We start from the raw sequence: 14,643 nt of genomic DNA, 5'->3' as shown, positions 1-14,643 counted from the left end.
TTTTTTTTTTCTGTACTGTTGATGGAAGTATTGGGGATATAATTTCTTCCAGCGAGCTGCTTTCCTAATTCTATGAGAAATGCCCGTCTCTTGTAGTTGGTCCTTTCTGCCCAGTCTTGTGTAAGATGTAGCCATATGATAAACGCGTTCAGTGCACTGATATCAATCATGTTGTAAAATAACTCCATTGGCCACCTTCTGCTCACCCTCTTTGTAGTGTACATTCTAACAGGCCTGTCCATGGTATCTACTCCTGATTTTGTTTTATTATAATCCAGAATCATTACTGGCTTGCATTCTTCACAATCTTCCACTTCCTTCCTTGAATGCATTGTACTGAGCAAAGTTACAACTTTTCCCTTTTTCAGATAATATGAAACAATTGAAGCATGCTCTTGGAATCCAAAAATAGATGAATATTTGACTCGACCTTTGGTCTGAGTGAATGAATGCTTGTGGTATTTCTCCTTTATTTTTTCTAATTGTTCCTAAGAGTGTGAGACTGATTTTCAGAAGTTCTCTCGCCAAACTAAGGCTAGTGAAAAAATTGTCAGTTGTTACATTTCTGCCACTGTTTTCCAAGCCTTTCACCATATCTAAAGCAACTCTCTTGCCTTGACCAACTTCACGAGATTTGTTTTCTTGTCAACCAGTGTAAACTTGGAGATTGAGAACGTAAGACGTTGCACTATCACATACAGACCATAATTTCAACCCATATTTTCCTGGTTTGGAAGGAATATATTGCCGAAATGGACATCTACCATGAAATGCCACAAGTTGTTCATCAATTGTTACATTGCTGTGAGAACCATATGCTTCTTGAAATGTGTGTATCCACATTTCAAATATTTCTCTAATGGGAGCCAGCTTGTCAGGAGTTGTGACGTCTCACATCTGCGTCATCAAATCGGATTCACCTTGAAATTTGCGTAAAGTGATTTCTAGCCATTGCTTCACTAAAAATGGGTCTACCATCCTCTTTGTTCCACAGATGTGTAACTGCTTCATTATGGGCCTTGTAGGATCAAGACACCGATAAAGCACTTCAGTTCAATGGCATCCACTGGTTTCCATTTACTACCGTAAACAAGACTACCATCTTTGTTAGTCCACTTTAGAATTACATCAATGATGTTTCTTCTAAGAAACAACTGAAAAGCTGATTCTATGGGGTCTACATTCTTCACTGCGAATTTTGTTGGACCTGGCTTTACTCGCATTATGTTCCATCTCTCTTCTCTTCCACAAGCTCTTCTCAACTCGTGTTTGTGCCACAGTTCTTCTTTGTTTTTAGACCTACACAAAATAAAAAATACGAAGGGTATATCTTGGTGCTAGACCATAATGCACATTTACAAAAATACAACGTGTACATACATATAACAGTCAGAAATATGTGTTACTTCCTGTTCAGGCTGGACATCTGCGCTGTCGAAATCTTCTTCTGAACTTCCGTCTGATTGAGGAATATTCTCTTCTAAGACGTCAATTTCTTCATCGCTGCGTGAGACATCAGAAACTATATCGCTGATATCACTATTTGATTCTCCAGATAGAGGATTATCCTGCAGTAATATTTCAAGTACTTCGTCTTCAGAAAGGTGACGAGACATTTTCCACTAAATGCAACACACACAATAGTAGTCTCCCCTTGTATGGAACAAACAACTGTCGGCTTATAAAGTGTTGGCAACAATCACACATTACAACAATATTTACGAGAATAAAGCAAAGGAAATACAGCAACAGTTATGGATTGAATGCAGCATTATTGGGTAATAATACCGCAAGAGAAAAATGGGGTCGCATTTAACCCCAATGCTATTCAGTGGTTCTCTCTTGATTTTATGCAGAACTAAATATTTTCAAAAAGTTATATTAATATATTACGAACCCATTACTTAACTCAGGAAAAGTCCGAATTTTTCATAATTTTTAGGAATGGGAAGTAAGGTATATTTTACAGATAATTACGGCCTGGGGTCATTATAGACCCCACGGTATTAGAAGGGTTAAACAATAAAAAATGTTATGTCCTCCACATGAAAACAAAAAAATTAAGTTTTGGTTTCACAATAAATAACACAAATTTGTTGTAGATTCAACTAAATACCTTGGGAGTATAGTACCAGACCATTGAAATTAAAACCATCCCATAGAAAATGTTGTAGGAAAGTTAAATAAAGCAGGTGTTTTATTGGCAGAATACTAAGAAGATTCAGTAGGTTACTAAGAGAACTCTGAAACTAACTGATACGTTATCTTTTGGATTATAAGTGTGTAGTATGAGATCCTTACCAGATAGGATTGATGGAAGACATTGAAAAGGGGAGCAGCCCATTCCCATTTTGTGTTATAGCAAAATAGGGAAGTGAGTGTCATGAATATAGTAAGGGAGTGGGGTTGGCAGTCATTAAAACAGGCATTTTTTGTTGCCTCAATATCTTTTTACACTATCTTAATCACCAACTTTCTTCTCTAAATGCCAAAATGCTTTGTTAATGCTTGCCTACCTAGAGAGAAGTGACCTTTGTAATTAGAGAATACAGAGCCCTCAGAAAGATTCGTGAGTTTAAAGGCCGAGATATAGTCTGGATGTGAACCAATGAACCCCATGCAAAGCACTTGAGTGTGAATTGCAGAATAATTGTGTAGATGTAGATTACAGTGAAGGAGGTTTGTTATTTTATTACGAGGTTGGCAGTGTAACAGACTGGAAGGGATGTTTTTAAGTCCATTGGTACATAAAAAGAAACAAATTCTAAGACTGACCCTTTATCTTTTAGCGGAATATATACCTGTGCAGAGTCATTGTGCCTCCAGTGCTACTGACACATACATATTGAGCCAAGAGGAGAGGTACATTCTTTGAGGACGGACAGTATTGGTGATTCTGAAGGGAAAAAGAAGAAGAAGAAGAAATTAACATTTGACATTTTCTTAACCATATTCAACATACAGCTCTTTGAAAATCACGGGCATCAGTCACATGTCCTTCACCGACACTCACTTGCGAATAAAAAAGTGACATTGGGCTCTGTAGTGTTGTCTTTACTGACCATAGGTTATTTTTCTGAAACCACGCATTTTTCCCCACGTACACATTCACTTGGTGTGCCCACAGTGTCCAGCAGGAGGGTTCCAGTACATCTTCACAGCAGTTGATTTGTACAACAGTTGGGCTGGTGCTACTCCGGTTATTTACATTTCAACAGAAACAACAAAACTATTGCTTACTACATAGGACTTCTACTTCATATTTTGTGTGTGTGTGTGTGTGTGTGTGTGTGTGTGTGTGTGTGTGTGTGTGTGTGTGTGTGTGTGTAAGTAAAGGACCATGCAAATGGTCTCAGATCAGCAGCACAGTAGCTCTCTACAAGTGCTGCAAAATGCATTGCAGATGATGGTTAATTTTTTGAATGTCTTTTGTGAAGAAATGTGCAGATTAAACAAAACTTTAGATCACAATGTTTTTTACTATCACTTGCATCTGTCCTGTTCCCTATTGTTTCCATCAGTCTCCTTGGAAACTCTTAAGAACATGACATGTTCATATGATAATTTTTTGCCCAGAATCGCTAATACTATTATCCCTCAAACCACGTACATTTCCTCCTGGCTTTGTGAATTGTGAATTGTTTTGTGAATTGTGTTTTATTCATCTCATGATGCACATTTGCAATCTGTTTGGTTTGCGTACAGGAGACATGTCAGAAATTTATAAGACAGTTCCAATGATTTTTACATTAATAAATAATGGCACTGTAATAAATAATAACACTATAAGGATATTTCTTGAAATGAAATGTGTAACACATTGTATCCAGCTCAAATTTCCAGTTTATCCTGCACGAATTCGACTGAGTAATAACTCTTCAGTGTCGGTACGTCACATAGCTTTGTTTTAAGTTAACCTAAATTCATCTGCATCAACTTGTTCCCTTTTAATTTATTACAAATTTTCATTCCCATGTATTAAGGTCCCTGGGCATACAGTCTGAGGCAGCGGGTGGGAGCATAAATTTTTCTTTGTTTCTAGTTATCATGTGAATGGACAAAATGATTTCCCTTGAATAATTCATGTCTGGTGTACAAAAATATAATAATCTCATATATGTATAAGGATGGCAGAGTTAATATTTTAAGTTTTCTAAATTATAGTTGACATGGTTCTTTGTGATTTGCAGTGCACATATTTCAAATGATTTTTTTCTGTAGTTTTAGTATCCGCACTGTGTTTGTCGAGGTACACCAAGAAACAATACCATACCTAATAATGGATTCGAAGTAGCTTGTATAGGCGACTTTTCGTGTGTCCATGTCAGTTGCAGTTGATAATATTTACTTTGCAGATGCAAAGCTGCTCAGTTTGTTCACCAGGTATTCAATTTGTGCCTGCCAGCTCAAATTTTTATCTACATTTAAACCTAAGAATTTGACTGAGTCAGCTTCTTCTATACCTGTTGTGTACAATCTTAATCTGCTCACATTTTGACTGTTTGGTTTTGAACTGCATCACATGAGACTTACATATGTTTAGATTCAATCACCCCATATGTGCGACAGGAGCTGAGCGTACCAAGAGTGCTAACATTGGATATATAAGTTTCAAGGTTTTCTTAGTAAATGCACACTCTGTTTGGAGAGTTGACACGCAAGTCCATCTTTCTCTCTCTCTCTTTGCATGAAAGAACAACAAATGCAAAAAGTACAGTTCACATGAATAGGAAAGGTACACCAAAACTTGAAGCCAAACTACAAAGAGATGAGATAGAATTTAGGTCAACAGACACTATGATGACTTTGAAATGGCGCGATGAAAGAGATGTATGTATGTATGTTGATGACCCACATACTATACAGATGCAATGAAATTGGCCGTGAAAATGGACCGAAAAACTGATACTGAAAAATGTAAACCAAAATGTGTAGGCTTACAGTGAGTCTATGTGTGCAGTGGACAAATAAGACACACTGCTTAGCCCAAAGCAGTGTGTTAGCAAACTGCTGAAATGCTACAAAAGAGTCTTTCCTTCTCTTAGACGTGTGCATGTTAAATTGCCTCACTATTCACAAGATTCTTGTGAGAAGGAAAACTTAAGCCACCAAAGTTAATCTCACAAGGGGACCATCAGACCTGTGAATCACAGATTTTAGTGAATCTTAGGTATGTCGTAGAGGGACCTTTCCTGAGAACCTGGTCAGTGGCCTTTCATGTGACAGCCCACAGTTTCCGAGATAACTGATGTTTAAGTTTTATACGTGGCCCCTGAGGATGGTCCTCATTTTTTCGAATTTCATGTTTCTTCACTCACACCACCTGGTTTTTCTACTTCTGTTTTAATAAGAATTTTAAGACCTGCTTTGTTGAAAATGAACATAAGGAACCCATGCTGCAGAGCCTGGGAAACAGCGTCGTGTCACTCTGTGTTGTTTATTAGTGTTTATGCGCGTGTACTTAACTACTATTTAGTACACTGAAATTTTACATTAACTTCACTCCTCCTTCCACTGTATCCTTTGCCACATTAAGATTTTACGTAGCCTCTTTGGTATTAAGGTAGGAAATGTTTGAATGACAAGAAAAAGGAATTGTATGTAAGAACTGTAAACCTATGTCTAACTACTTCGTCATGTCCAGACTCATGACTTGTCACCCCACTGCAGAGTGAAAATTTTATTCTGGAAATATCCCCCTTGCTGTGGCTAAGCCGTGTCTCCGCAATACCTTTCTTTCGGAAGTGCTAGTCTCACAAGTTTCACAGGAGAGCTTGTGTGAAGTTCGGAAGGTAGGAGACAAGGTGCTGGCAGAAGTAAAACTGTGAAGACGGGTTGTGTATTGTGCTCCGCTAACTCAGTTAGTTGAGAACTTGCCCAAGAAAACCAAAGGTACCAAGTTTGAGTCTTGGTCCAGCACACAATTTTAATGTGGCAGGAAGTTTCATATGAGTGCACACTCTGCAGCAGAGTGAAAAATTCATTCTATTTATTTCTCAGGGTAAAGTCACACAAATCAGGTTTCTACATTTTAGTGAATTTTTCCTAAGGTTAATTCAATAAGTTAATTAGTAAATTGTCAAAGTATGACTGAACAGGTCAGGAGAGGCACTCACAGTGCCTATTTAAAGGTGCGAGAGAAATCAGTGGGAGCCTTGCATTGAGGGCTTCTTACCGGACAGAATGAGAAGAAAGAATAAGCAAGTTTGTCATCGCCCCAAGTGCTGGAAGAAGTGTTGTTTTTCTATGCTTTGTCAAGTTCCATTCTGCATACAGTGACCTTGTGGTCAACTCAAACCAGTATGTTGCATCACAGCTTCAGACCATATTCCTTCAGTCTGCTAATAAATGAAGGTAATCCCACTATTTTGATAACCATATATTATGTTTATTTTTTGTTTAGTTATATAAACAATATTTTCAGTATACAATGGTCACTGAGTTAAACACAATGTTATCTTGAGAATATCTTTTTTGTGCCATGAATAAGTACTTAATTGTAAATAGTCTTCACGGGTTTACCACCGGATCCTGCGCAAATTCCTCAGTATTTCCTCAGAGCAACTGTCCAACATCTTCAGGTGGTTCAGCCTTGCCAGTGGCTAGGTATGCAATGCACTATGGCATTGTGTAGGATGATGGCAGCTCGTGGGCTACCGTTGCTTCAAGGAAATAGTGTGGAATTTGCACAAGGTTATCTGGTGGCAAACCCGTGAAGACTATTTACAACATATCCATCGGGAAAGCTTGAAGACTCACAAGTACTGAATTGTTTACCAGATCTGTTTAAGACGTATTGAAGAAGCTGAAATACGTTTATATTTAAGTGCAGATAATATGAATCTTAATTATAAAAGATTAAAATGTGCATTTTCAAGTAATAAACAAGTTTCTCATTTCATAAACTTGACTTCTCCTCAGTCAAGATATGTTTTGCCTCTACTTTACATGGATGTTGCCTAGTTGTAGTCTTCTCTTTATTTTGCTTACACTACGCCATTATAAGATATAGGAGACACTAGTTGTTGTTAGGAGTTGTACACTTTTCTGTCAGCAGTCATTAAATTAACCTAACAAATAAAGCAATGATCTTCTGTTGGTCACAAATTAGATTTTCATCCATAAAGTAATTTCCCTGGGGGAAAAAAGATTGGGGGGGGGGGGGGGGGGGTGCACTGTGGTGTGTGTGTGTGTGTGTGTGTGTGTGTGTGTGTGTGTGTGTGTGTGTGTGTGTGTATTTTCAGTGCTGCTGAAAATACATGTCAGTGACCTTGCATTCCTGTATTCTAGACGCATAACGTGATCCATGATAATTTTCTTGAGTGGTTTGATATACATATCAGGAACTTCTTTAAATGTGTAATTTCAGCCTTATTGCATTAAAGCTTTCGAGATTAGATACCAGTTGCAACTAATGGGAAGACACTATTGAGCACTTAAAATTGGTCAACATGAAGTAATAACTTGGAAAACTGAACAGTATTTTGCTTTTACTGCAGAGACCGATAACAACAAATGGAGTTGTTACGTTTACAAACATTTTCTAGGAACCCAATCCCCACTGCCCCAACACATCATGTTGCTGAGCAGTTGCCACTTGCTTGCTGAATACAATCTTCACACTTGCAGATGTTGATCTAATTTTCCTGATGCTAATGTGTTATCAGGCTCTTTATCTGCTGAAAGTGGACATGTAAGAGTCTGCTCTTCACATTATGATGGTCTTTCACTGTTAGCTGTTATCACTAGTTGTAATTTTTCCCTGTTGTCCCCCATATCATAATGTTCCTCTTCTTAAATTAATTTACAGGGAAAAAAATCTCTCTCTCTCTCTCTCTCTCTCTCTCTCTCTCGTCAGTTCTTGTTAAGGAGCAAAGGAGCATTAATATGCGCCAGCACAACTTGGCATTAGATTACTTTTTCCTTATTATGTCTTCAGAGTTACTGCAGTGACAGGTTAAAGGTGGCATAATATTATTACTGAACAAATAACTTGCCTGGTGTAAGAGAATGCCACATGCACAAATTTTGTCGTGGCAGGTGCTAACTCACTGCAAAGATAGAGATGCTAATGAACATTGAAATTAATGTCCTACTCTCTAGATTCTCTCTTCCAAATTCATCAGTCAGTAAAGGGCATACATGAGAATACTGGAATCCGTATCTTCTTTCATGTTGTCCCATATAAATCCATGAGACACTGTATCTCCATCTGCAGCAGGGCATAATTATGACAAGTATGTGCAAGTGGATGAAGAGAGGAGCTACAATTTGTCTTCTTTCATTACTGTTAATGTCATACTCAAAGTGATTATAGAGGCCAGATAGTGCTTCTACTGTAACAAGATACCAGAAACACTAGAAACTTTTTCTTCTCTTTTTTCATTTATTTATTTTTTACCGAGCATTTGCCTTAAAGGCAGTTTTCATTAGCTAAGTCTTTTAAATAGATTTTTCAATTCTCTTTAACTTTCCATCAGACAGTTTGACTTCCCAGTAATTAATATTTTCTAAACAGTGATGTATCATACATATGAACTGCAGGAACAAAATGTGGGGTAGCTTGGGTATTTCTCAAAGCCTTGTAAACCTCTTACGGAGTCATTGGACCCATTTTCTGTGATGTCGCAATTTCGTTTTTGCAATGTGTAGCTATAATCATCCCAAGCAAATACTGCTCATCCAATGCCCAGTGTTGGCAGAAAGCGACAGTTTGTTTCCCACTAGAATCAGTTTTTTTTTTTTTTTTTTTTTTTTTTTTAAGTGGAATTTAATGTGATGTCCAATAGGGTGATCCCAAATTAAAAAATGTTCAAACGCGTGTGAAATCTTATGGGACTTAACTGTTAATGTCATCAGTCCCTAAGCTTACACACTACTTAACCTAAATTATCCTAAGGACAAACACACACACCCATGCCCGAGGGAGGACTCGAACCTCTGCCAGGACCAGCCGCACAGTCCACGACTGCAGCACCTTAGACCGCTCGGCTAATCCCGCGCGGTGATCCCAAATTAGCTTATTGTGATTTTGTTCCCAAATTAGCTTAGTGTGATTTTGTTCCCAAATTAGCTTAGTGTGATTTTGTTTTATTCATATGTATTAACAGGGAGAGTGAAACATGAAGAATAACCAATATTCCAACAGTGGCAGCACCACCTCTACTGTCTTGCAACAGTGCTGCTCAGTTGCTGCTGGAGTACTGGTTGTTCTACGTGTTTTACTGTTCCTGTTAGTACATATTGATAAAACAAATATCACATGAGGTGATGGCTCTATAAGTGGCCATGTGAAATTCCACTTTAAAAATCTTTTTGTTTGTAGCGGCAAACAAATAGATGCTTTCTTTTGATGCTGGGTGCAGTATGAAAGATTTGATGAGTGTAATTTGTTTTGGCTGGCTTCATCTACACTTAAACAAAATAGCAAATTTCTTCCAAAATCCAAAACACTACTGAAAATACACTTGTTGGCTCTTAGGATGTGAAAAAGTCTATAAAATGTGGGCTCTAAAATACATACCTCAGGAGCTGTGAGCACTTCTTCATCATCAGTACTGTGAAACAGATCTCATCTACTGCAAGCTCTTGGCATTCCACATATCAAGAGGTGGTAATATGGACCAAAGCAAGACAAACTGTTCATCTTTGTTATTCTGAAACAAATATTTTTTCGTAACAAATGCTCATAGCACTTAAGGTAGGCATTTTAGAGCCCTTATTTACTGGACATTTTTGTCTATACTACCTACCACCTCTCAAAATATGGAATTGGGTGTTTTTTTAATACTTGAGCAGGAGGGGGGGGGGTTGATTTTATTGAAAATTGCTTCAGCAATCAAGACTATAAATTAAGAGCTGTGTGGTGTAACAGAAAACTGATCTGTCTGATTGTTTGAAGTTACCAAAATCCCTTGCACCACATTAGCAGTTGCCAGTTAAAACCTACTTTACCAATTCATTCATTTGCATTATTAATATACTGTAAAAGTCTCTTTCATTCGCAGGAAGAATACAAAAAGGACTGCAGAAAATAACAATTTCCATTTATATATTTTTTTTCTTTCTCTGACAGCTCAATGTAATTTACACTGTATCCTAGGATGAAGAGACTTTTTATTAGTTATCTGGAGCAAGTAATGGGCACCAAAATCCTAGAAACGCATGAAATAAAATATATATTATTGTGACTCCAAAGGCAATTAAACCTTTGATGTTCATTCATTTGAGGCAAAAGTAATTAGCCTTAGGGAGAACAGAGATGCAAGCAGCAAATGAAAGTTGGTTGCCCAGTGTAGCAGTACGTATTGGGCTGCCTGTTGGTGGTGAGGTGCCATGCCTGCCTGGGCCGTTGGCCCTGCTTCCTGTCCCTCGGTTTACTGAGTTGCTCCAATTCCCTCTCATCAAGGCTCTGCCCTGCTCTCCCCTCTCCCCTCTTACCTACAGCATTGTACTGTATTCAAGCCGTGGAACCCATTTGCTGTCTACATTTCATTCACTAAGACAAAGAACTCAAATGCTGTGAAACAATGTGTTCCTCCCTCTCCCACCTCAGCTACTGTTTTCTTTCTTTCTTTCTTTTTTAATACATAAAATGTTGTTGTGCAAATTTAAATAAATAAGAAGACTGAGAACTTGAACTGTGGCAGATAGGCAGAGCAAATGTGTAGCAATATTCCACCCAGATTTGTTCTCAGTACATCTGCAGGAAAGCCAGCAGTAAAAGAAAATTTTAAGTGTTTTTTTTTATTTAGTTTTATTTATTTACATTTTCCTTGTGTGGAGCCATCAAAATGATAGCTTTCACAACAGTCAGAAATAATAGTATTACAATTATTGCAACAATTGTTGCATCTTATATAAATTTTATACCCTTAGTACTTTACAGCTGTTATACTACCGGTTCATATAGTAAGCAGTATAATAAAATTCATCAAACGAATATAAACATTACCCTATGAGAAAAGATTTTAATTTACTTCAAAATAATTCCCCTTTCAAGTCCTTGGAGAGTTTGGTAGTTTGTCCATCAATCAGGTGGATAGACTGACAAAAATTGCTTTATCCTGTTTTATATCATGGACAGTAAAACTGTGTTTAAGGACACACCTGACAAAAACTGTTTTTTCCCATTTTTAAATGTCTTTTCTTATGTGATATGCATTATAAATCACCATTATCATGTATATAAAAATATTTTGTGGTTAGAGAAAATCTCACTTTTGAATAAAAGTATTAGATAGATCTCTGTTTTAGTTTCATAGCCAAAAATATACTTTTCTGGGGGGTCGGGAAGGGGTAAAGGAAAATAAGAACAGAGTTCCAGCCTGGAATTCTTCATTAAGAGACTAGTCCTTTCATAACCATATGAAGAAACCCTATTTAAGTGATGCTGAAAAATCTGAGGAAATTTATGAATAGATCTCATTCTTGTAGTGTCTTCCCCCTGTACCCGATGTTTTCTCCAAATAAGTATAGGTCTTTAAGAGCCTACCAAGCATAATATACGCCACAAGTTTAAGAAATTTCACCTGATGATGTAGAGAGCTGCTTTTATGTCCTTTGCTAAAAAATCATTCCAACATTCCGACCAGCTGTGGTTTCGTGGTGTGCGGAGCTCCAAGTTCCGCCACGTGTACGGAGCCCCGGCGAAACGCGAGCACTGCTACGAAAACATCAAGATAACGAAAAATGCACACGATGGCCATTTCTGCGCAGTCAATCCGAAATTTGTCGCCGTCGTTACGGAGGTTGCAGGTGGGGGCACATTTGTTGTGCTGCCAATTTCTGAGGTGAGTGGCAGTTTACACACAACATTTTTGTTACAGTCTGTTGCTTCTTTTATTGCAGCATGTAAGTTGAAAAGGAAATTTATTTTAATAATATTCACAGCCTTACAAAGAAAGTGAAGCACCTAGGTGGGAATGAGAAAACGAAATGAAATTTCACAAATTAAGAGGGTACGAGATGTTATTTCACCGATAACAAAATAGTCAAATTTTCAAATGACTTAGCAGTATGAACCCACTTACCAATATGACATTGCATCCCCTCTAGCCATGAACGTGTGAATTAATTCAGTTGGGAAGGGTGTCATAAAAAGATTGTAGCCTCTCCAGAGGCTAGCTGACACACAACTGTCATAACTGGTCCTCGATATCCCAGATACTGGCACTGATGGAGTCTACATCTGAACTGGTCCCACACATGTTCTATCGGGCACAGATCTGGGGATCATGTTGGCCGGCCGTGGAAGTGCCTCACCGTCTCGCAGACAACTCGGAGAGGTCGTGCCGTGTGTAGATGGGCACAGTCCTGTTGAAAAATGATCCTACGATATTGTTCCATGAGGGGTAACACACAAGGATGCAGGACTTGTACAACATATCACTGTGCAGTCATTCTCCGAATCACTACTGGCCCTGACCTGAATTCGTACCTGATTGTTCCCCACTCTGTGATGCCAGGACTAACACTGCAGTGCATCTCAAGACAGTGCAAGAATGGAATCATCCCAGATTGCTGCCAACAATCTTCATCTAGGTTAATTCAGAACTGTGATTCATTACTGAACACGATGCGACACCATTTGTTAGCAGTCCATGCTTCCCAGTCGGAACACCACTCCAAACACAACCATTTGTGTCATAGTGTTAGTGGCGGCCTACTCATGGGATAGTAATTCCATAGTCCGGTGGCTGTTACTAGTCTGACCAATTGTGTGAAATGACACAGAATGTTGCAGGGAGTCCATTACTTCTTCACAGATGTGAAGGGTTTACGATGTACGCGACGCACAATATGGCGGTCCTGCCTTTCTGGTGGTCAGATTTGGTCAGGTGGAACACTGACAAGTATGACTACTGTCACATTCCCATGCAGTTTAACTTTGTCTGACTGTCACATCCAAGTGCCTTTAATGCTCTTTTTCCCAGACTAGGGAAGGTGAGCCAGGCCCAGGTCAAATCTGCCCCTCGGAGCAACAGTGTGGGTCGGTGAGCCGACCAGCCTGGACATGGCTTTTAGGCGGTATCCCACATTTCACTAAGTGAATACCAGACTGGTGCCCACGTCCTCCCTCTGATACACCTTATGGAAACCTTTAGAAAATGTCGTTTCACTTTCACATAGGATCAATTTCAGACACAGTCAGATAGGATATACATATTATGTCCTATTGGTTGAATAAGTGACTGATGGTATTTGATATTTACCTTCTTCAAATTGCCAACGGTCTTGCCCCGTTGGTAACACGGGTTCCCGTCAGATCACCGAAGTTAAGCGCTGTCAGGCTGGCCTAGCACTTGGATGGGTGACCATCCGGTCTGCCGAACGGTGATAGCAAGCGGGGTGCACTCAGCCCTTGTGAGGCAAACTGAGGAGCTACTTGGTTGAGAAGTAGTGGCTCCGGTCTCGGAAACTGACATACGGCTGGGAGAGCGGTGTGCTGACCACATGCCCCTCCATATCTGCATCCAGTGACGCCTATGAGCTGAGGATGACTTGACGGCTGGTCAGTAGTGTTGGGCCTTAATGGCCTGTTCGGGAGGAGTTAAATTCTTAATGAGCAGCAGCAGCAGTATGTCCAAATGCCCCACAAATCTGATGAGTGCACGATTTAACCAGTTGGACAAGTGACAATCCACAGTGAGGCCTCTTTCTAACTTTGTCGGGTGCTGATAACGCTGTCTCACAAGAGTATGAGCAATCCCTGTGTTCTGTGCTGTAAGGAGTCAACATCTGACGCTGTTCACAGCCCTTGTATACCCTACGGCCCTGGTAATGGCACTAAACACGAACAGCCCTAGTGCACTCTGGTGGCCATTTTTTCCATTCCAGAGAATTGTGAGTTCGATCATTTACGTAGCCAAAGTTACGTGTCCAAAGTTACATTTATACCCAACTATGTCTTCTGGGTAATTCGCTTTTTTTTGTCAGGCAGTGTATAATGATAAAATAATTGAAAGTTTCTTCAAATGTTTGAAATTCTTAATAATAAAGAACTACTGCCTTCAGCCACAAATTGTGATTTTATTAAAATGGACAATGCATTTCAAGCCCTGGAGACTTATCTTCAGATGCTTTGACAGTCTACATCAACTTTACTTTTTGTTTAAACGAAATGTGAAGTTGACGTAGACTGAAGATAAGCCACCGGGGCTCGAAATGCATCACACATTTTAATGAAATCGTGATTTGTGGCTGAAGGTGGTTGTTCTTTGTTATTACCAAAGTAATACAGTCACTGCAACACTGTAAACAATGGATAAAATTAAGTTTGAAATTCTGACAAGGCCAAGAAAAAGTTTCATTAGAGTTGACTTTGTTTGACAGCTATTTTTAGGCGGCCTGCCCAAAAATTTGCCCTATCTGCTCATTTCCAGATACAGTCTAGAGGGAGCTTCTGACCGCATTAATCTGTGGTGTCAGTTTGTGATGAAGGTGGCTCCATGTGCATCCTTTCTACCCCTCATCAGTCATTCGTATCCTTTGATACCATTCTGCATTGGGCCCTGTCTTGCATTAATGCAATAAGTGAATACTCACAGTTGTCTTATAATAAGTTAACCTCAGATGTGTTACAAAAACTAATTTCCTTAAATATACAATCTGTGCTTACATTTTGACGTTAATTCTCCACAT

General features: G+C 38.9%; 1 protein-coding gene across 3 annotated transcripts in view; it reads left to right on the top strand.

Annotated features, from left to right (window-relative positions):
• Positions 1–14,643, top strand: part of LOC124718945 (coronin-2B-like) — a 126,443-nt gene that overhangs the window by 27,111 nt on the left and 84,689 nt on the right. For all 3 annotated transcript variants that reach the window (XM_047244612.1, XM_047244611.1, XM_047244613.1), the window contains exon 3: positions 11,595–11,792. In XM_047244612.1, the coding sequence (XP_047100568.1) occupies positions 11,595–11,792 (198 nt within the window). The remainder of the gene's footprint in view (positions 1–11,594; positions 11,793–14,643) is intronic.

The sequence above is a fragment of the Schistocerca piceifrons genome, chromosome 10, assembly GCF_021461385.2.
Source record: "Schistocerca piceifrons isolate TAMUIC-IGC-003096 chromosome 10, iqSchPice1.1, whole genome shotgun sequence".
In the NCBI taxonomy this organism is placed as follows: domain Eukaryota; kingdom Metazoa; phylum Arthropoda; class Insecta; order Orthoptera; family Acrididae; genus Schistocerca; species Schistocerca piceifrons.
This window is presented reverse-complemented; position numbering and strand designations above follow the sequence as displayed.